This window comes from Micromys minutus (genome assembly GCF_963924665.1).
Source record: "Micromys minutus genome assembly, chromosome: 24".
Lineage (NCBI taxonomy): Eukaryota > Metazoa > Chordata > Mammalia > Rodentia > Muridae > Micromys > Micromys minutus.
Genome location: NC_137959.1, coordinates 17258812 through 17282519, shown reverse-complemented (window position 1 = coordinate 17282519; position 23708 = coordinate 17258812). Strand labels below are relative to the sequence as shown.

Sequence of the window (23708 nt, the reverse complement as noted above, 5' to 3'; positions counted from 1 at the left end):
TGATGTGTGTATGGTATTTGTGTGTATGTGGTGTGTGGATGGTCTGTGTGTATGTGGTGTGTGTGTGTGTGGTGTGTATATGTGTGTATGTGTGTGTGTTATATCTTCCAAGTCTGCCGAGTTGATAACAAGGTTGTTTTAAGTATAGCACAGTTGGTTTCTCTTTTAGGAAAAGAAACTAGAGCTAGACCACATACATAAGCAGTTACTAAAGCAGAGAGAGCAGTGCTCAGGGCACTTAGGGACAACAGTGTGAACTTGACACAACTGTCCTCTGTGCAGAGTTTTGTGTTTTAACCGTTCAAAAGCTCTGAAGAGACCCCAGTTCACTGCACTTGCCTTAGTGTTTGCTGAACATTGTCGTACAGATTAGCTCTTTGCCTCTCTAGAAACAACTAGGATTATCTCAAGAGTAAAGGCTCTGCTCCGTTTGTGACTATGCTGACAGATGCTCTCAAAGTGGATGGGCCTACGGTAACACTCATAAAAAGGCATCTTCAAGTGCCGGACAGCATGCAAATCTCCAAAGAATCCAGTAATGCTTAAACTCACTCTGAAGTCAAATTCATTCCCATGTGTTACTTGGGATTGCTACTTACTTATAAAGGGCTAAACAATTAAGTTACCCAGCAAGAAAAAATAATATTTTAAATGCCACAGTCCTGCCACTTAAAACACAAGCCTCCACTCAGAATTCTGCAGTACACATAAAAGTATGTAATAATTTCTTTACTTTTTTTAAATTTTCATTTCTTCTTATTTCATATGTGTGAGGGTTTCTGCCTGCAGGTGTGGTGCTTGCAGAGGTCAGAAGAGGGCAGTAGGTAACCTGGAGCTACAGACAGCTGTGAGCTGCCATGTAGGTGCTGGGAATCACACCCGATCCTCTGGAAGAGCAGCCAAAGCTCTTAACCTCTGCGCTCTCTCCCCAGCCCCTACTTCCTCTGCCTAACCCGTGCTGCAACTGGCATTTTCAGGCTTGAGTGTCAGAGGCCGACACTGTAACTCGCCTTCAGTAAGGACTTGAGGGTCTCACTTGCTGTCTGCAACCAATTCTTAGGGTCTTCAGTCTGGGTCCAAATTTTAAAAAGGTTCTATTCATTCACTCATTCTCCATCTGCTCTTGAAACTCAGAGACTGTCCCGTGAATGAGGACATGAGCCACGCAAAACACCCTTGGGGTTCTCAAGTGCAAAGGCGCACTGTAGGTGACAGCATCCAATACCGGTTTCTTTTGTCCACCTCTCAGCTTTCATACAACTAGTCTTGGAGGAAATTGACGCCACCACTAGCACTGGGACATTCAACTAGGCACTGGCCAGCATTAAAGCGCTCAGGGTTGGGAGGAGGGGAGGCATATTTCACCTGCCCGAGTGATTAGCATGTTGGCTGGTCTCAGAAGGTACATGTGCTTGCTGGCTGGATTTCAGGAGCTAAATCTCACAGCAGGGACTTAGAAACTGAATCTATAAGACTGGGGGTAGTTTGAAAGGTGCTGGACTGCACTTTAGGATTTCAAGTCCGAGCATAGGCTGCATTTGAAAGGCTTACCTCAATTTCCACCTTCGTGAAGAGTTGACAGAAAGTGAGCACACACAGCTGGATGCTGAAAAAGAGAAGACACCAATAAAAGTACCGTCTGTTCTTCACACACAGGAACTCCCATATCATGCAACATACATAACTTGAATTATGCTACATTTAAGCCCTGACTCCTCTCTGGGTTAGACAACCAACCACTCTCGATACTGAAAAACTAAATCACCAAATGCCTAAGTCTCTATAGAAAGTGCATGAAGTTTATTTTAAGAAACATAAAGATGCATGGGAGACAGGGCTCAGTGGTTAGGAGCACTGGCTGCTCTTCCGGAGAACCCAGGTTCCGTTCCCAGCATCCCTATGGCAGCTCATTCCTGTCCTAAGTTCAATACTTCCTGGGCATTAGGCATGAAGAGCAAAAACATACATGTGGGTAAAACATCCATACACATAAAAATAAACAGATCCAAAATAAAAATTTTAAGGTACACAAATGTGTTTACAGAAAAACTTCTAAATAGAATATCATATTTCTCAATTCTTCAGGTAACAACTTTTAAAAATCAGTGGGATTCTCCTTAAAACTACAAAGTTTATGAAAGCCATCTCTGCTAACGGCTTGAACTATGGAGAAATATCCTGAAAACTTACAAATTTCACTGTAAATCTAGACAAAGAGCTTCGGTAAGTAGGTGACATCAAAGACACTTCGTGAGACAAGGGTCATGCCTCACAGCTTTCCAGGATGAACTGACTCTAAGCCAGATTTCGGCAGGATTTTCCCGTTTAGCCTCTTCCAACAACTGACCCAGAACTCAGGCACGGTGGATTAGACATATGTTTAAAAAAGCAGCTAGTCAAGCTCTCATTTCTGTGCATGAGTGCTATGAGAAATTAAAGAATGATTGTCTGTAAAAATTATCTGAACTGAGACTTACTTAAGTTAGGAATTTCACCAAGGAATACTGGCTCCACGTGGATGGGAAGGGCACTCGGTGCCTTTAGCTGTGTACCCAGTGGCAAGGTCACCAGGCTCCAATAGATAAACCCGGGGTCACACAGACAGCTTTGAGTAAATCCAGTGAGTCACAAAACAAGCAAAAGGATATGAATGCAATTATAGGGAGAAGGACAGGCTGGTGGAGTAGCGGGAAGGAGAAAAGAGGATAAGGAGTAACATGCCCAGAATGCACTGGAGTAACATGCCCAGAATGCACTGGAGTAACATACCCAGAATGTATCACGTGTGAAAATAGCCTAAGAACAAATTTAATAAAGTTCACAGTTTCTGTTTTAAGAAGAAAAACAGGAATTTTGGAGTTAGATTTAGGATTTGTTAGAGTTAATTACTATATTAAAATGTGATTGTTTCTAAGCCTTCTCTCAGATAGAAGACCTTTTATTACATGTAAGCTCTAAGCCTCATCAACTCACCCTTAACTCCTGTCAACGGAACTATCTTCTCTTAATTCTTTTTCTATTACTATGCTATGTGTTCAAGCATCTTGACTGCATGTGTGTCTGTGCACTGTGTGTGTGCAGCATCCAGAGAGACCAAAGGAGGTCATCGAATGCCCTGAAGTTGGAGATGCAGCCAATTGTGAGGTGTCCTGTGGGTACTTAGGTGCCTCTGAAAGAATAGCCCATGATCTTAACCACCAAGCCACCTCTCCAGCCCAAGTGAACTATTTTCAACATTTACACAGGGCCTTGAGGTCAAGTATTTGGACGGGTATATATTTATTTTTTAAAGTATGAAGGTTGAATGTAACATATCACTAAGCAAGCCTTGTTCACACTACAAAGAACACTTCTTAGAAAACCACCACCCATAGTTCTGTCCCTTTTAAGCTTACTCCCTCATGTCCCTTCTCCCTTGGGATATCTCTTGCTTTGGTGAAATATCTCTGCTTTGATGCAACGGTAACTGCGAATAGACTTGAGAGTAATAGGTACCGTGCTAACAGACGCCCTCAGTGGGCCCGAAGACAGATGGAAACAGGACTTGCCATAGGCAAGGGCCATGTGCATTTGCACAAAACAAACTTGGTGCTTTGGAAAGATCTGTGTCCCTGTCTAAGTCATGAGGCATCTTTGACACGAAACATTTTTTTCTCTCCAAAATTACTTTCCTATGTCATTTTTCCCTTTATCACACATTTCCCAGAGTAGAAGGCTATGTTCTTAATGCCCTCTGTGTCCTTCCCCTGACTCCACTTCTAGAAAGTTTTCTTCTATTTGATCTTCGCAACCACCCAGACTGCTGTATAACAAAGCCACACAGATCAGCAAGCTCAAAGCCATGATCTCCACAGAACACCTAGCCTAGAAGTGCCCAACAGATACCACACAGCAGAAGATGTAAATCGGCATCTACTGAAATTCCAGACTCTCTGTTTCTGAGATGATCAAATACTACTTGTCTCTCTACAAAGTTTTTGTTGTTGTTCCACAAAAGTTAAAAACTCACAATTCAACATCAGTAGCAGCTAGTTTGAGGAGTCAATTGATTCCTTAAAACACTGAACAAAACACATCACCCACATCTCCTTCATCATCCTGTTCTTTGTTTCTAACATTATCTGTTTCACTTCACCTACAAGAGCTGAAGGCTAAAGCTCTGAAGGAACATATGTGTTCTCTATAACTTTCACCTAATTGTCCCTGAGCTACATCTCCTAATTCAAATTTACTATCTCAGAGACATTTCTACACACACCCAGAAGGAGAATGCAAACTGCCTTTTCTCCCAGACCTTCCAAAGCTCAAGAGATTGTGTAAACACTATGTAGAGAAGCCAGGGGATGCTAGAATATCTTGGTGGCATTACCTTCATTGCTATTTGAGTTCTATTGACATTGTCAGAAGCTGGGTAAGGCCCCTGGGAAGACTTTCAAGTCCAGATTTGCATATGGCTCTCACTGAAATTTTAGGAGCCTCAAACTTCTCTAGTGAGAGCCAATCAAAAAAATCTTGAAAGAAAACAACATTCTGCATGCTCCGTTCTTGTAAAAGACCTGTTTCGCTTTGGCTTGCTCAATGGTGAAAGCATCCCTCACCTCTCTAAGAGCTTGAGAAACCGCTGACCCCTGTGCTTTCAAGATGTAATACCATGAAACTGAAGTCCTGGGTAGGCACTTCCTTCACACAAACAGACAGGCCACAGCAGTTTCAGGTCCCGAAACTCAAGTGATCTGAACTGCTTAAACCAGCCTCATAAAGTCTGAGCAAAAAGACTCCATGTTGCTAAACCTCCAGTGAATATGAGACCCCAACATCCAAGCTAAGCATGATGTAAGCCAGGGCCTTGGAATATTCCTTACAAACTGATAGATAGCTAGTATTCTGAACATGGTGTTTAATGGACATTAATCTCACTGGACGTTTACTGAGCAAGAAGGTGATAGGGTCTCCAGAGGTATGGTTAAAAGATTCAAGGCTCGTTGGAAATATATGGTTTTCATACAAATAAGATCTTGCTTTTGAAGAAGGAATAAATTATTTATGGTGTTCATAAGGTAAGATTTTGTTTAGAAGAAGGAATAAATTGCATTTCTTTTCTTTATTAAGATAGTTTGTATGACGTATCAAGCTATAAGCTATATACATGACTTACAATGTATATCCTTGCCATGTCCAGGTCACAGTATCCTGAAAGAGAAGCAGTCACACTGTTAGCCTAGACTGTAGGATACCTGTAATCTCAGCAGATGAGAGATAGAGGCAGGAGATCAGGAGTTCAAGGCCAGTTTTAGCTACACCCTGAGTTCAAGGCCAACAGAAGCTGTATGAGACCTTGTCTCAAAACACAATCAATACAAACAAATTTAAATAACAACCAAATAAAATCAATCTTTGTTTAATATTTGGACTCATGTAAACTTTTTCTAGAGTAAAAAGCAACACATTAAAGACTTGTAGCTATTAAATAGCATGAATTAATGCAAAACTCATTAATTACACAGATTATATAACTGCACAGCGATCATTTCCCACCCCTACATATTTTTATGGAACAACTTGTTCTAAATTTAAAATATTATACATGTTCAGTTATTTTTTCCCCAAACAAGCTTATCTGGAAAAGCCATATAGATGTAATATATATATATATATATATATATATATATATATATATATATATATATATATATATATATATACATATATATATATATAATTTATCAATTATCAAAAATGATTATTTGGAAGAAAAATCAAAACAGTACACAGTGAAGGAATTTTGATATGTGAAGATTTAAATATGCAGACAGAGGCCTGAGTAGAAATCTGATAGATTTTAATTTCTTTTTTTAAAAAAAATTGAGAAGCCAGCTATTAGCTAGAAAGCGAACAGGCTTAAAGCTATTAATCTTTTGTAGATGAGTAACATTCACACCCTCCCTTTTATAGGTAAGGCCCCCTCAGGATGAAGCCCAGTGTCTGGAGCATAGTTAATGGGTAGAGGAAAACAGTGTGACCAGCGGACAACCTTGGACTCCAGAGGAGATGTGGAGTTCTCTACCACAGTTTCTACACCAACTGCCAATACTCACACAGCCAGGAAATACTCTACCTACTTACTGCCTTCCCCAAGTCTATGCTCTGCATCTGGCCTTTCTACCACTGGTCACCTCTGTATCTAGAAAGGTTCCCTTGTCACCTTCACAAGAATCACACATTTCTACTGTCCTGCATAATCAGAGCAGAAGTCTGAGGCTCCCCTGTTCATCAAAGACAGCAGAACAGGGACTATGTAATGCCTTCCTGAAGCTAAGTTATACAGAATGGGGTTTCATACATTTTAAAAATGCCAGTGACAGGTGGCATTAATCTGCCCAATTGCTTCCCCCACTTAGCCTTTCATCCGTGAGATGTTTAAGAGTCCTGGAATACAGAATTCCTTCCCTTACCAGCTTGTTGGGATATCTGAGGAGGACGGGCTGCACAGGGACTCCTGGAATGAAGGCTCCTGGAACCACATCGGAATTGTAGAACATGGTTTGCATACGAACAAGAGGTATACAATAATCAAATCGTATAAATGCAACGATTGTTTGAGAGTAGACAAAACAGAGACTATGCTGAAGTACTTACAAGTTATTATAAGTTATCCCTCATGAGTTATTCAAAGTAAGTCTTAGGCAAAACATTAAACGCTGTGCCTAAGCCACTTAAGTGTGTATCTATTCACTGCTTTCTCTGATAAAGAAAATTAACGCATTGATTTCAAAACAATTCTTTAGTATACATATAATTTCACCATTTGTTTTTATTTGGGGGATGGTTCTCATTTTCTAAATACATATTATCCAATACTTTTTTTAAAAGTTAAGGACAAAAGTCAAGGCAAACAGATAATAACGAAAATGCTTGAAGTAAAGCCTTCACATTGGCCTGAAGTGAACCATGACTTTGTGCAAAGCACACTAGCAGCCAACACAAAGAGCTGGAGTGTTACAAGTTATAATGAAAAGCACATCATGGCTGCCTTCCTGGCATTAAAAAGGAGGCAGAGGAGAAGAAGGGGGAGGAGGGGGAGAAGGAGGAGGAAGAGAATGAGGAAGAAGAGGAGGAGCAGGATGGAGGAGGAGGAGGAGGCAGAGGAGGAGGAGGAGGCAGAGGAGGAGGAGGAGGAAGAGGAGGAGGAGGAGGAGGAGGAGGAGGAGGAGGAGGAGGAGGAGGAGGAGGAGGAGGAGAAGAAGAAGAAGAAGTGAACTTTGGAAGGCATGTAAAAAAGCATGAGTGATATATTAAGCTAGGCTCTCCACTTCTTGAGAGAAGGCCCCAGACATCTATGAGATTTTTTTTTTTTTTGGAGGAAAATAGAAAGATGTCAGTGACCTCTGAACATGGGCACACACAGATACACATAGACACAGACACATACATAGATTCACACAGGCAGACAAACACACACACACACACATACATTGATATACACAGGCAGACTAACGCAGACACAGACAGACAGACAGACAGACAGACAGACGCATGCACGCACACGCACACACTCCCCTAAAAGGAAAAGGCTATACCTAAAAGAGAGAACAAAGGAGTACATAGGCATAGGTTCTGTGGAATCTAAGCATCAGAAAGATTTTACCAGAAAAGGCTCGCCAGGAGCAAATGGATTATAATCGCGCTTTACAATGGAGCCATTTGAGAAATCTCCCATACTATGTTGTTACAATACAGAATTTAATTTATCTCACCTGGTTTAAAAGTAATCAAACAGGAACGATTAGTACAAGTACCTTCTGGGAAAACTAGTATCTTGGGAGAAAAGGAATAAATTTAATATTTCAGTCTAATTAATAGATTACCTCATTATTCTCCTATGACTTCACCAACACTGCTAATGCTTCAAAAAATAAAAGGAAACCAAAGGCTGACTCTTGGTTCTAATAAAAGCTGGACTCGAAGTATTCCATATACTCCTTTAAAAGAAGTGTAGTTTTTTTTTTTAAGTGCAGTTTGACCAGTATAATAATTAGAAAAAGATAAAGGCATAGAATAAATAGTATTCTTGATGTACAGAATATGCTCTTCATGTGTTTCTTTTATATCCTCAATGTTCTTATTAGTGATCTGAATAAATTTAAAAGAAGACATAAAGCAATGTACTATCCTCAATCAAAATAAATCTTGCTATAGTTTCCTCATTAGATGCTACTTATTCCCAACATATAGTTCAGGGATGTCCTGAGAACAGAGGAGGGAATCTTGTGGTGACTTTCTTCTGCTCAGTTATCGTGTGGGAAACACATCATGGCTTGCTCTGTTTTTCCTGAAGAGAACACTGTAGCTTTTAATGTGCTACTTGGTCTTTTCTCTGAGAACACAAACACTGGGAGCATCTCCATTAAGGAAGAAGACATAAGCTTGGTTTTCTGAAGCTTTTAAAATCTAGTCAAGGGTTAAGTTCTAAGGATAGAAAATCAAATCAAACCCCTGTACCCAAAACAGTCGACAAATATATGATCTGTTATGATAAAAGAGGGAAAACATTGACTCAAACTATGAAGCAGGAATTAACCAGTAGGCATAATTCCATCCCCTAATTGATAAATTGGGTCACCTGTGACAACCAGACACAATGGCCAACAGTTTGACTTGGTGTGAAGCCACAAACAGCTTGCTAACAAGTTCCGCTAACAAAGCGAGTCTGAGAATCTCGGGGAGGAAGGAGCCTCTGAGGTAGCCTAGCAACTCAGAGGTTTGAGGTATCTCCACAGTCTCCTCCCCTCAGTGCCTGTCAGTCAGAACTGGAGAAGAATTTCAGACCAGACCACTTCACCTCGGACAGAGAAAAGGTTCTGCAACATGATAAAGGTGAGCTGAAATCTGCCTGTTATCTCTTACCTACTAATCCTAGACATCCTTCGTGGATCCAAAGAGAAAAATTTCCAAATGTCACCACAGTCTTTTTTTTTTTTTTTAATTTTAATCCAGTTCTCACAGGCCTCCGTTTCTCAAGCCCCCAGAGTGGGTGTGTTACCAGAGGAGGGCACCTGCTATAAGATCTGTCTGCTAGTGATCTTGTTTCCACGAGGGGAAAATTAGAGAGCGTTTGTTTGACTCAACTGTTTCATACAGCACATCGTTCCTTCCTTCAACCCTAAAAGGGCTCCCCAGGGAAGGGAGCCGGGAGATGGTGAAGTATGAAGTGGTTTTACAGGCTATGTTGATATACCCCTGAATGGAAAGCTCCATTTAAATACAATTCAGAAAAAAAAAAATAGTACACTAAAAATATTTTCACCCAAGTGAGTTAAATTATATAAAATATTCATTGTACTTCATGGGAATTAAAATCAGCATTAGAGAATCATATTTTTTTGTGACTCAAAGAAAAGATCTGACAAACAAGGGATTGGGACATGTGGGGACAGGGTCTTCCGCACACTAACTGGTTTTATGCTGCGCCTGTTAGACTTCGAACATGCGGCTCTTGCTTTCTGTGGACTCAAATGAGCACATCCACAAACACAAGCACCAGGTACAGATGAACGACCAGCTACGGCGTCTTACCTGGGGCCATTCTCCGCCTGATGTTGCTCGCTTTTTTATTTCATTGATCGTGTTTTTTCGGGAATCCGGGTCAACACGGGATACCAAAACTGGCTGCAAAGCGCGTAACAGTCCTTGAAGACAAAAGGACATGACCAAGTCATTTTTTTTTTTTAAGCCACCATGGCATTAACACTGGATAAACTGAAATGGGTTTTACAGCAAATGAAAACGCTAGCAAATCTAAAAGGAGGAATCTTTTTAAAAAACCCGGCTTCAAAGTTTTCTAGCTAGCTTCCAATTTCAAGTGCAGAGGTGGGTTTTACTTCATGGATGCTATAGAAGTTAGTGGAGAGAGCGGATAGGTGGGGAGGGACGGAGGACGGGGCAGACATCTTCTTCCTTAATGGATGTTAAGCTGTCAATCAATGGAAGCTTCAAAACTATCTTGTCTGATTTCAGATCATGTGCATGAGTAGAGGGAGACTGGGACCGATTTTACCAAAATCCTTGGTCACCTGCTACTGCTTGAAAAACAGTCTTCCAGGGCTGTGCTCTGGAGATGTTTGGGGAAAAGCCATGGTGCATAAAAAAAAAAAAAAAAAAAAAAAAAAAAGCACAGTAAGTTGCACACTGAAGGAAAAAGAAAATAAAAAGAAAAGGCGTCTTCACTCATTGACAAAGCTACAAGGATTCCCATTCTTTCTCGGGACAGCGAGGCAACCTCCAGCGACTTTCACACCCACTCTCTCATTGCTTGGTGTGTGCCTTAACCTCAGGACCAGCGGGAGCAGTTACTCGGAGACTGGTTCCCCTGGGAGAGATGGGAGCATCTGGCAGGAAAAACATTTCGCCTGCTTCATTATTTTTTATGGCGGGAAGCACTCACTGTTCCACATCGTAATTTTCAGAGGGTTACACAAATGTCCCTCGGGGAACCATAGGGGCACAATAATTTAGAAAGCAGCACTGGGGGTGGGGGGGATTTAAGCACATTTATCAGCAAACCATAAAGAGAAGTTCATGAAATAGCATGTGACTGGTGGGTTTTTTTTTTTTTTTCCAAACTCTCTTTAAACAAAAGTAAGCGTTTCTGAAATCTGATTCTCCTCCTGATATATAAGGACACAAAGATAAGAGGACAGCAAAAGGATAATAGGAAGTCTCTGGAAAGCGCTAAAGCTAAAGGGAAAGAGAAGAAAAGAGCCCCCCCCCCCTTTACAGACAGTAGCTCACTTGAAGGAAATGAAATACATTTAAAATATTTTAAAGTTTTATTTTCAACGGGCCGCGGACAAAAGTGTTAGATCATTGCCCTGCGTGTTCAAGGCCATGAGTTTAATCCCCAGGGAAGAAAATAGGATGCATAAGGAAAATGACTATAGCAAGTCTTCCTGCTCCCGACATGCGTGCGGTAATACTCACTGCCCGCCAGAGGGGTTTGTGCGTTCTCGTTCCGTGACACCAGAGAAGGCAGGCCGGCTGCCACACAGGCAATCCCGTCGAAGAAGGAGGAATGAGGAGCAACGACAAAAATGGGAGCTTCCAGAGGGCTTGCAACCTTTCCTTTCACCGTCACCGTAAACCCCATCGAGAAGAACATGGCGCGACCCAGGAACTTCAAAGCAGGCTGAGTAATCTTCCTTTGAAAAGCAATAATGGAAAAGACATTTTTCTTTAGCTTTGATTTACTCTAAAACACACTAGGGCAGCTGAAACAGATCATAGACCCTCAGCTTCATATATGATCTATGGAGGGTAAGACTGTAGGAATTATCTGCAGCAGTCTACCTGACACATATGGAAGGGGGCAACCTCGACTGAGGAGCTGTCTCCATCAGATGGCCTGTGGGTGTATCTGTCCGTGGGTTACTTCCGTTATCACTAACTGATGCTGAGGGCACAGCCAAGTCCACTGTGGCAGCTGGGCCTGGTCTGGGTGAGAAGGCAACTGAACATGAGCCTAGGAAGCAAGCCAGTTAGCAGTGTTCCTCTATGATCTCCTGACTCCAAGGTCCAAGCTTGCGTTCCCCTGCCCAACTTCCATGATCAGTAGATTATTACGTGGGAGTTCTAAGATGTAACAAACCCTTTCTTCTCCACTGGTGTTGGATAGTGTTTATCACAGCAACAGAAAGCAAATATCAACAGGAGATGAACAGGGAACTCCTGTGCATTGGCAGACTGTTCCAAATGTTTCATATATGTTAATATTTTAAGTCTCTGCCTATCCTTGTGAAATGCACATTATTATTATCATTTTAAAAGCTTATTCTTTATGTTTATCTATATATATATACATGTGTGTCTGGAAGAATGTATATCCTATCGTGTGCATTTGGTGGCCAGGGGAAAACTTGTAGGAGTCAAGTCTTTCCTTCTACTATGTGGAACCAAGGGGTTGAACTCAGGTAGTTAGGCTTGGCAGCAAGCATCTTGACCCAGAATGCCATCTTGTCAGCCCTTTTGATCTCAGTATTTACATCTAAATTTGATTTTATTTCTATGTATCACTGTGTTTGCCACAGGCATATGGGTATACAGAGAGGTCAGAAGAAGGTATTGGACCTAGAGTTTCAAGTGGCTGTTAGCTACTTGATGTTGGTAGTGGGGCCTGATCTCTGGTCCTCTACAAGAGCAGCAAGCACTCTTAACCCCCGGGCCAGCTCTCCTTAACCTCATGTTGAAGATGAGAGAACAAAGGCACAGAATAATAAGTTGTCCAAAGATACTTGGATCATAAGTGGCTCCATTTTTCTATAAGCTTGAAATAATCAAAATGAGTCTTCAAAGTACTTCCTACAAGGAGAATACCAACATTAGGACTGGCCTCAGAAAGCAGTCATCATGGGAATGGATTCCTCCATAAAGAAGATGCTACTCTCTGCCCAAACACTTTGGAAGTCTCATGGGGAAGTGACTGAGGACTCATTCTTAGAGGTAAATCTAGTCTATAATGTTTCAGCCTACAGACATCCCCAAGCATCTCCAGAAGTAAACCCACCGATGCACTGTCATTGAACTTGGATACACAAGCAATTTAAAAGGTTTTAAGATATTCTATCATTAGAAGTAATTATTTGTGCTGGTAAGATGGTTATGCCGGTAAGTAAATGCTTTGCCATCGAGTACGAGGACCTTCGAATTAAATATCTAGGACCCACACAGTAAAAAGAGACAGAGGCAACTATGACCTCTGCACATGTGTGTGTGTGTGTGTGTGTGTGTGTGTGTGTGTGTGGTATTTGTGCACATGTATACACACAGAGGCACACAAAATAATGTTTACAAAGATTACTATCATGCTGTGAGAAGAACTGTGTTGGATAATAGGACTTATAAGGTTCAACCCCTTATCTGATATGCTTACAGAATAGGGAATCCAAAAATATTCTCATAGGTATTCAGCTTCCTAAGCACAGAATGGATACCTCAGTATCTGAGCAAACATATGTTATAGAGCACCCAGACATGGGATGAGTTGAAATCAGAACAGTTGTGTGCATCCTCACAAAACTGGGTCCAGTGGTCCTCCCTTGGGGAGAGGTGAGAGCATTCAGAAGACAGCAGAGCAAAGCCCTGCATGAAAAAGGCTCACCAGTGGCTCACTTACATATCCTTCCCTCCAGATATATAAGCAAAAGGAAATTGCTGGGGTGAAGGTCGGGTTTATGCCCTTTTCATTGGTTCTCTAGCCTCCCTCAAGTTGCCTGTGCTCATGTAGGTAACCCTTTGTGCCCCTCCTGTAAGCATCCCAGCTAAACTTACTGGTTCCCTAAGCTAGACTTGGGTGGAATCATTTCTTTGGTCTATCATCAGTGTCCTATCTGAATGAATAGACATTTGTTCACATCTCTACTTACAGAACAAAACAAAACAATGCGGCTCTTCACGGAAAGTAGAAGAATGTGTGCAGTCATTCCACCATCACTGTGGAGAGGAGACTCCACACCCAGCCAAATAGCAATGTCCTTGAAGGCTCAAATGTTTTTATGAGATGCCCTGTAACCACGGCATAAAAGCTACACACACTGACTTACAGACTTCCAAACATCTCTAGAGTGTGTATAACAGCTCATGCAATGTGAATGACCTATAAATAGGCATGTATGTTCAGTAGAGATACCATCCCTTTTCTAAGCATTTGATCCACCATGGATTTGAACTGCAGATGTAGAACACACGCCTGACTCTATAGCACTATGAGTATAGGTATAGAGAAGGACTTTTTAAAGTCCTTAGCCAGCAAAAAGCTTCCAGTACCTAGCCACCGAGGAAGGCTCTGTGATGCTGGCCTCACAGGGAGTGAGACTCAGCAATCCAGTGTACCTTCCAGAGGGCGCAGGATGGTGGCGACGACCTCCATCTTCAGTGGAGAGGTGAGCAATATGTGTCATAGGAACACAAAGGACATTTCCATGTTTCCACGCTTTATTTCTTAACTACAGTGCTTCGGCTTCTTTGTAAATATATTTCAGAAAGTCACCCCCCCAAGACTTCTATTTAAATGTTTTATAAATGCCCAGGGGAAAAGGGCTATGCAAACCTGGTGGGCTGAGTTTGAGCCCCAGAAGCCACTTAAAAGGCAATGGTATGTGTCTGCAATCTGAATGCTTCTTCGAAGGGATGGGAGATGAGACAGTAGGCTGCTTAGCATGGGGTGTGCTGTCTAGTAGCAGAAACAAGACAGTATGCCTCAAAACAAGAGGAAAGATGGTCACCGACTCCCAAGTGTCCTCTGCATGACATGTATGTGTTGCGGCACAGTACACACATGCAAGTGTGCATTCATACATGCACACACACATTTCTTAATAATGGTAATAGCTAAAAGTCTTGTGCCACATAATAACTTCAAAATTATTTGTATGAGAGGAAACAGATATGGATTTCGTTGGCAGCAGTAAAAGTTTTCTAAAACAAACACAATAAAATATTGAAAAGAACACATCTTATAGCCCTTTGTTCTGGATTCTTAAGCTATTCCTCCCCCAGATTTTTGTAAGCCGGTAATTATAAAGTCAAAAAAGGGATCTGAATGAATCGAGAACCAGGAGAAGCAGCCCATAAAGTGTTACTTTATAGTGTGCACCCTTGAGTTATAAAACAAAGAAGTATGATTTGCAAGGACCGGGTTTTCTCTGGGGGTATTGCCAACTCTTTTTCATTTCAAAACATCTTTGTTTTTGATATTCACATGTGTTCACTAGAGCAAACACCAAAAGCAAACCGCATTCTTCTACAAAGGTTGCAGAACAGTAGCTTTCATGACTTAGGAAGACATATCTGCATTTGAGATTTGCATAAAAAAACCCACATCCATGCATATGGAAAAAAGCAAGTGAACAAAAACCATGTACAAGTTCTTGGAGTTCATGAACGTCCTAAAATAAATGTATGGATTTGAAGCCTATGGGAGTCCACAGAGTGCACATTAGGCCCATGTATACTGTATATCGATGGTAATAATTTGATCCTGTCAAATGTCAGTAACTTCTATTGGTATATTTTATTTGTTCTTGCTCAATCTGCTCTCTGGAACCTTCCCAGTTAGATAATTTTAGAAATTCTAGAAAAGCAGTTCCATTTGCCTCAGTACTAACATTTGAAAAATGCCCTTTTGAGGGATAATAAAATTGAATGTTAATCACTAATATAATTAATAAAACTAACATAATCCATCCACTTGATAACATTACTGCAGATCATTACGTCAGGGGAACAAAAGCAAATGTGAAAAGGCAAAAAGAAAGCCAATTATTTTACAGCCACAATGTTCCAGAAATAGTGAAATATGTTAGGCTGACTGCCTTGGCGTGTCACAATACAAGCAACTTGAAAGGAAAAAAGATTTGTTTTAGCTCCTAGCTTTATGGGTTTTGGTTTATAATGGACAATACCATTCTGCGACGGAGTTTTACATCGCCTTGTGAGAACAGGGCAGAAGCTACTCAACTCACTGTGGACAGGAAACAGAAAGGAAATGCACAAAGGGGCAATACCCCTGCATTCCCAGGACACACTCCTAGTAACCTAAGTACTCCAAGTATGATACACCCCTCCAGATTTTCACCACTTCCTAATAATGCTGCCATATTATGAATCCATCAAGAGACTAATCTTTTGATCAGGTCACAGCCCTTAAGACACAGTCACTCCCAAAAAGCTCACTGAATGCCAACAAAGCTTCTAATACATGAAGCTACTGGGCTCATTTCATTTAAAACATACCACGGGGACTCTTTCAGGACCAACGATAAATAGCCTTTACAAACTCAGAAAGCAAAATGTTTTAACATTTATTAACTATACCTAGAACTTAATATTAGCAAAAATGCACCTGTGTGATAATTCTTGCATAAATCAAGTTTATTTCCATGCAAGAAACAAATACAAACTGTTAAAACTGAGGAGCAGTCAGCTAAATCCATCAGCCATTGGGGGGAAACTAAAGGTTTGACTTGTGTGATATTTGGACATAATTACCACTTACCTCCTCCAATCACTTATTGGATGGGTCAGCTTTTCAGGGCAGCACGCTGTTGAAATTACAGCAAATGGCCATGCCAGTAGCAAAATTAATCCAACCAGCAAAGCTCGAACTGGAAGCAGAATAATTCCGAGAAGAACCATCTGCAAATCAATGTTGACCAAAAAAAAAAAAAAAAAAAAAAAAAAAAAAAAAAAAAAAAAGATAAATGAATGCTACTTAAATATAACACCACCAAACACAAAAGGATAACAGGAAAGTTTTGGCTTCCTTCATATACTCAAGAGTGAATTAGTTAAATGTTGTCTTATATGAGACTAAGATATAAACATACCCACAGAAGTTATGACATTTAATCTCAAAGGGCCACTTCTAGCAGAACATGGTGGCACATACCTCTAATTTCTGCATTCTCCTTTCAGAAGAAGCAGGCAAATCTATAACATCTACAGTTTGAAGCCAACCTGGACTACACAGTGAGTCAGCAAAGGATACATTATGAGATCTTATCTCAAATAAAACAACAACAACAAAAAACAAAACAAAACAAAACAAAAGCCAATAATATCAATAATAAAGGCAAAAGAAGCAGTAAGAGAACCATAGGACAACTTGTTCTGTATGTCAATGAGGGGTATGGAGGATGTTGGGAGAACAAAGGAAAGGTGAGCCTCACTTAGTCAGAACAGGCTTCCTGGGAGAAACTGGTAATCTGAACAGTCCTGCAAAAGAAGCAACTGCTTCTTGATCTTTGGTCCTACATAGGGGAGCCAGTAGCAAGTTCAGGGCTGCTCAGACTACAGTGAAGGGAACTGGAGTTTACCACCTCCGTGAGAGTGTTTGCCTCATGCCATCTCCAGCATCAGTGTGGCCCAAGCATAGCTAACCACAAAGTAAACAGATGCTAGACTGGCAAGATGGATACACTGTTTCCCCAGAGTTACACAGAAAGAAGAGTAGGAACCGGAGTCACGGATGGCACTGCTTCCCAGGTCTGCCAATTTTGTGTAACTAATAAACAAGGAAGTGGGAGAGAGGATGAAAACTAAAAACAAGTAAAAATAAAGAGTGTAAGAATAAGAACACTAAGTCATGTGAAAATTCTTACTGTGTGTCAGGCACAAGGCGATTCATTTAGCCCTTAAGAGCTTAAGTTGCTTTATATGCAAAGAACACCATGGAGAGATACATTAAATCACAATAAGTCAACAGAATGGTATTTAGAAAGCTGTTGCTCCCAATCCTTACACAATCCTGTCTTTTAAGTGAATAGCTATGTATAATACTAATTTTTTGTATAAATTACATGATACAGACAGCGCAGTCTGTCTTCTGTTACTATTGGCAGAAATTTGAACATCATTAAATAACTTACAAAAATGCCCCAACTACTCCAGTTCTCTTCCTGTCTTAGTTGTAATTTTTAAGTAGGACTTCAATTCAAGTGGTGGTGGTGTGTGGGCTCTAGTTTTGTTTTTTGGGTTTTTTTTTTTCTTCAATACTTTTGAAGGTATTTCTAGATCCTCTGCATTTCCATAAAAGTTTAGAATTCCTCAGTGTTCTACCCTCTCCTCTCTCCCTCTCCCTTTTTTCCTCCCTCCCCCTCCCCTCCTCTCTCTCTCTCTCTCTCTCTCTCTCTCTCTCTCTCTCTCTCTCTCTCTCTCTCTCTCACACACACACACACACACACACACACATGGGTATTAGGATTTTTGTTGTTTTGTTGAGTTTTTAATGAATCCAGACATAATCTGGAACTGTCATAATAATAATACTGTGTTTTCCAGTTCACAAACATGCTACATTCACTCACAAGTCATAATTTCTCAGAGCACTATTTTGTTGGTTAGTGACCAATATAGTGACCAGACATGGTTTTGATTAAACATACTTCTAAGTATTCAACATCATTTACTATTATTACAGATATGATTAGATCATTTTATTTAATTGTTTGATGTTTAGTGTAGATACAAAATTGATTAAATTTTGAAATGTGAAAAAATTTTTCAAGTATCAGACTTATGTAATCATTCATTCGTTCATTCATTCATTCATTGAGATAGGATAGCAATATGTAACTTGGCTGGCTTTGAACTTGCAATGTATACCAGTTTAGCCTTGAACTCATAGGTTTCTATTTGCTTCTGCCTCATGAAGGTTGGAATTAAATGTGTGCACAACCATGCCCCGTCTGTTTTTTATTTCTAGTATAATTTGTTACAATCACCAGATGGATTCTTCAATATACCAATCTTTTGAAATTTTCAAGATTTTTTTTCTGCTAACGACTGGTCTGTTTTGGAAAGGACTTGAGATCCTGCAGTTACAGGGAACAGAGTCCTGCAAATGGCATTTAGTGACTGTGGGGACCACTGTTCTTTATCTCTCATACTTTAATAATCACCTCTGGTCTGGTCTTTTCTATCAAGTACTAACAAATGAGTGTTAGCATCCTCAGAGCAGTTTGTTTATTAGCCCAGTTCTCTGTTACACCTAATTTGCTCGAATAGCTCCTTGGATATTTTGCCTTGAAATTTCGCCAGCAGTTGCTACAGCATATACTTTTAATACATAACAACTCAGAATTAAAGCATTGCCACTTCACACACAATGTAGGAAATACAGTGCAATCCTGTCCTTTCGAAACTGTTTTGCATGTTTTACAGCTGCATATATGTAAACTCGAAAAAATACAGCTAGATTTTTTTCACTACATATCACATTTTATAGTTCTTTGATTAAGGTGAAGAAAAATGAGTTTTATTTACTCCTTTCCAAGTACCATTTCCAATATTCTTCATTCTTCCTTGAGTATCCACATTTCTATCTGAGAATATAATGTCATCTTTCTACTACTGGAAACATGGCTGTCTCTTTCTTTTTTAAAAATTACTCTTACTTATTTATTTGTGTGCACATGTATGTGTGTGTGTGTGCCACTGCACCTGTGTGGAAGTCAGAGTCAGGTCTATCTACTACATAGGTCCTGGGAAACCTAACTTGGATTGTCAGGCTTAGCAGCAGCAAAAGCTTTTTCCTAGAAAGCCATCTTGCCAATTTGTTTACTTTTGTTTATTTGTTTGTTTGTAATGCAGATCGAACCCAAGGCCTCAATCAGGATGCTGCTGTAGCACCAGTGAGCTCTGCATCTCCAATCCTCGTTTATTGTTTGGTTTGGTTATTTTGGTTTTGGCTTTGGCTTTTGAGACAGAGTCTCTCTGTACAGCCTCGGCTGTCCTGGAGCTCATTAGGTAAAGCAGAAGATCCACCTGTCTCGTCTCCTTAGCACAGGCATTAAAGGTGTGCACCACCACGCCCAGGTTCCTTCATCCTCCCTCACATGCAGTTCTTATAACATCCCTTATCATTTTTCCTTCTAAGACTCTCTTCATCTTCTTTCGGTTTCCAAATAATATTTTTATATTACATTCGTCTGTCTATTTTGCATGCGTCTACATGTATGTATGTGGGTGCATGTATAATATAGCACATGTGGAGGTCAAAGGATATCATGTGGGAATTATAGTCTTCTGTTTCCATGGGGTGGATCTTGGAAATGAACCTGGGTTATCTGCTGTGGTGGTAAGCAACTTTACATAATGGACCGTCTTTCTAGCCTCCTCCCTGGCTATTAATTTCCAGATTGACTTTTATAAGGAGTTCTAGGAGTTATTTACATGCTTTAGATATATCATATACAAACCAGATATATTATATACAAACTTTTTTTTTCTCAAAGAAAAATGTAGGCTATCACTTTAACTTCTTCCTCTCATCTTCCATGTGTATGTGTTCAGTGCGTGTGCCTGTTGGCATGCTCACTTTATGCTCAGGGAGGGTGGGCGTGGTGTGTCACACGTTTATCTCAATCTCTTCCCACTTTAATTACTGGGGTAGGGCCCCTCACTGAAGCCAAGCTCGACAATTTAGAGTAGTATCATTGGCCAGCTCGCCCCAGGGATCCTGTTTCTGTCTCATTGGTGTTGAGATTCTAGGCAGCCACCACACTTGTCCAGCTTTTTCTGAGGGTTCCAGAGACCCGAACTCAGGCTTCCATGTTTGTGTGATAAGGGCTTCATTCGCTGTGGCATTGCCTTGGATCCCTCTTTAAAATAGTGGGGACATTGTGAAGCACAAAGAATTTAATTTCACAACACTATTTTTCTATTTCTCATATGACTCCCTCTCCCCACCTCATCCTGTGTGTGTGAGCAAGTGCACATGTATTTGCGCAGGCATGTGTGTGTGTATGTGTGTGTGTGTGTGTGTGTGTGTGTGCGCACGCTCGAGCTCCCGTGCATGCTTGCTTATGCTTCTATTGTGTATCTACAAATGAATGACTAATCCATGGTCATTAGGATTTACACTTACATTCTCTCTTAACACTTTCATTATTTTAACTCTCAGATTTTCTCTACTTAGTTCTTTTATGCACTTAGGCTGTTTTATATTTGGTGAACTTAATTCTCTTATACATGTTAATCCATTTATCCCAGACCACTTATTGAAAAGACAAGTCTTACTCCACTGAATTGCTCTTGCACCCCTGTAGGAAAATCAATAGCCATAGATGTGTGCTTGTTTCTGGGCCAAGTTTTCTCTCATTGATCTATTGTTTACCGTCTTCTTTAATTCTGTGGAGTTTATTTTCTTTGTCATGTGTGGCTACTGGAATCTCTGATCAATTTGATCAATAGTCAGTTAATGCATAAAGGAATTTCCTTTAGTGTAGAAAAATAAATGTCCCAATACTTGCAAGAGGCTTTTTTGCAAGGTGCATATTGGAGTACATGTCCCTGCAGGTGGCAGTTCAAAACACTGCCTGAGCCTTAGATCCCTGCTTGGACAGAGCCTCAAGGCCAATCAGAGAAGAGACATCAGGGCATTCTTGGATCTTTGCAGAACACATGCATACCATGTTTCTCGTGTTCGCTGCGGTATGTCCAGAGATTAGTACTTACTGTATTATATACAGCAAACAAACATTTTTATGTGAATAAATAATCGCTTCAGTTACCACTGGTCATTTTCGGTCTAAATTCTTTCGCAGCAATAAAAATTAGGTTAAAATTTTCCAAGACACATTGAAGCAAAAGACCCTTTAATCTTTTTAAAGAAACAACATAAATAGTGGCTAGAGACATGTCAGCAGTTAAAAGCATTTGGCTGCTCTTCCAGAGGGCTGAGGTTCAGTTCCCAGCACCCACATGGCCGCTCACAACTGTCTGTAACTCCAGTTCCAGGGGATCTAATACCTTCTTACAGATATAGAGGCAAAGCACCAATGTACATAAAAAATACATGAATAATTTCTAAAATACATAAACAAAGGAGAAGGGAAGAATTTAAGCCGTGTAATAAAATGCAACTGATAACAATCCTTAAGAAGACACCAATCAAAATGCAATATTAAATTTACTCTGAACCAAGTATATTATCGTGCTTGAGTGAGGGTATATCTGTACTTTAAAGGAGATGGTAGAAATGCCATATTTCTGATGCATCTACGGTATCCCTGGCATTATGGTTTTAAAAAAGAAAAAAAAAAAAAAAAAGAATGCCCAGGCAATTTAATCCAAGTTGCAAATTTTAAATCTAGTATACATTTACAGACATGCAGCAGTTACAAGTATAAAAACCGGCAAACCAGAGTACATTATGTCACCTCATTTAAGTTAACTCTCCTTTTTAATTATGAGAAAATATAATAGATAAGGGAGGGTGAGTGACTAGGCCAAATTCACAGAGTCTGTGAGTAATAAGTGATCAGTGTGCTTTGCATTCGATGTGGTTCTCGTGGAGTCTTTAGAAAAGGCTTTTTTTAAAGATTAATAATCTACCCAAGGAACAACACAAATAGTTTAAAACTCTGCTTTGATCCTCCTTCCAAACTCTGAACCCAAATAGCCAAGGTGAGTTTCCACTTAAATATAACTCACTTGTCTAGAGTTCATCTTGAAGGTTGGCGTATTGCTCAGAAGTACTGCAAGTGATTCAAAGCATAAAGAGGACTCTGCAAATTTAGTGTCTCCTCATCTTTTATCTTCCTCGTTCATACCTATCTTCAACCCTATCGCTACTCTAACCACCAATCTCTACCACCAACCCCTCTCCCAACACACACACACACACACACACACACACACACACACACACACAGCTCTAAGCTTAACGTGCCTCCTCTACAGAAGTCACAAGTCTTATGAGCTGTATATAGAAACAACGTAAAAAATAGTAAATAAACACTACTTCAGTGCAAAATCGCAGAAGAGATGGGCAGGGACATTAACACTGTTCCCTGCAGACAAGACAACCACTGTCTTCGTCCATCTCTCTCTTTCTCCGGACACTGACCTCACCAAAGAGGAAGTCAAAAAGTGAACTAATGCCAAAAGCTGCCCTTTCCGAGATAAAGACAACTTCCTTTGTCCATTTCTTACAACGGCCACCTCTCATGTCATCTTTGAGTCTAGAAAAGATGTTGTATGGAGGCTGACTCAAAAGAAAAAAAATCTCAACTACTTTCACGGGTCTCCCACATTTCTCTTTGCTTCTGATTTCCAGCCGGGCTGTTTCTGTAGAGCAGGACTCCCTGCCTCCTCTCTACTGGACTCTGACTGGCTCCCCTTTTTACAAAGAGCATAAAAAGAAGAGTACCCTGAAACCCACTTTCACATGGTAGCTCTAAAGCCTGTGCTTCCACAAACTCGAGCCAAAGTTCCTACCCCATCCATCCCCTTCTCAGGCAAGGAATAGGTCCCTATATGGGATCCTCCTTACTGAGATGCCTTCTCTGCATCTTCTCGCTTTCATGTCCCTTGGATCATCCCATCCCCCCCCCCCCCCCCCCCCGTGTCCTCAGTTCTCACATCCTCCTGTCTGGTCATTATGACCCTTTCCAGTCGGATTCACAGCTCTTCCTTCCGCAGATGCTCTCCTTTACCAGACTTCACACTCAGCCAGCTTCCCCCTTCAGACTCACCATCTCCTCAGATGCCTCCCCCGTCAGATTTCCAATTCTTCAGACAAACTCCAAGTCACACCCACTATGCTCACGGAGTGTCAGGCTGGGACCTCCATTGACACCCTTCAAATTCCGGATCCTCTCAAATGCCTCCTCCATCAGACCCGCTATCCCCTCAGATATCTCCCCTCTCAGTCCTGATTTCCTCAAGACTGACCCTCCTCCAACCAGATGAGCCTCCTCCATCGCACTACATTGCCCCAACCTGAGTGCGCGCCCCGCCTCTACCTGCAGCCTTCGGGCAGCACTGATCCTTGTCTGCTGGACGAAGGGATTGGGCACCGGCGGTGGGAAGAAGGACGCCTGCCGAGGTACCATGGGCGGCCGCAGCCCAGGGTCCCCGACGCCCGAACCGGGCACCGTAGCCGCCACAGCGGCCGCTTCGGCGCATCGGTTCATGACAGATCCCGGTGCCCGACCCGAGCGATGCTGGAGGGGGAACCCGAAGTGTGCGGTCGAACGCTGCAGAACAGCCCCAACCCGAGAACCTGAGACTCCCAGCCCCAGGCGCCCCCTCCTGGCTTCTGCGCAGGCGCCAGAGTCACCTAGCCACTAGCCGCCCCGCCTCCGGGACGCACCCCGGGCTCCGGCCCCGCCCCCTGGGAACCTGCTTTCAGAACACACCTCTTGGAGCCCAAT

The 23708-nt window shown here is 41.3% G+C and overlaps 1 protein-coding gene across 3 annotated transcripts in view; it reads right to left on the bottom strand.

Moving 5' to 3' along the window:
* The window catches only part of LPCAT2 (lysophosphatidylcholine acyltransferase 2), a gene marked incomplete at its 3' end in the record, with an annotated part of 57194 nt that extends 33660 nt beyond the window's left edge, over nt 1–23534 (bottom strand). Inside the window, exons 1-8 of one of the 3 annotated variants that reach the window (XM_080936711.1) lie at nt 23298–23534; nt 16046–16185; nt 10974–11195; nt 9574–9697; nt 7755–7815; nt 6453–6511; nt 5156–5190; nt 1552–1606 (exon numbers count right to left, since the gene is read on the bottom strand). In XM_080936711.1, the coding sequence (XP_080792837.1) occupies nt 1552–1606; nt 5156–5190; nt 6453–6511; nt 7755–7815; nt 9574–9697; nt 10974–11195; nt 16046–16185; nt 23298–23468 (867 nt within the window). In that variant the 5' untranslated portion in view covers nt 23469–23534. The remainder of the gene's footprint in view (nt 1–1551; nt 1607–5155; nt 5191–6452; nt 6512–7754; nt 7816–9573; nt 9698–10973; nt 11196–16045; nt 16186–23297) is intronic. The other 2 variants (XM_080936710.1, XM_080936712.1) reach the window with 2 other exon arrangements.
* Between the last annotated feature and the right edge of the window lie 174 nt (nt 23535–23708).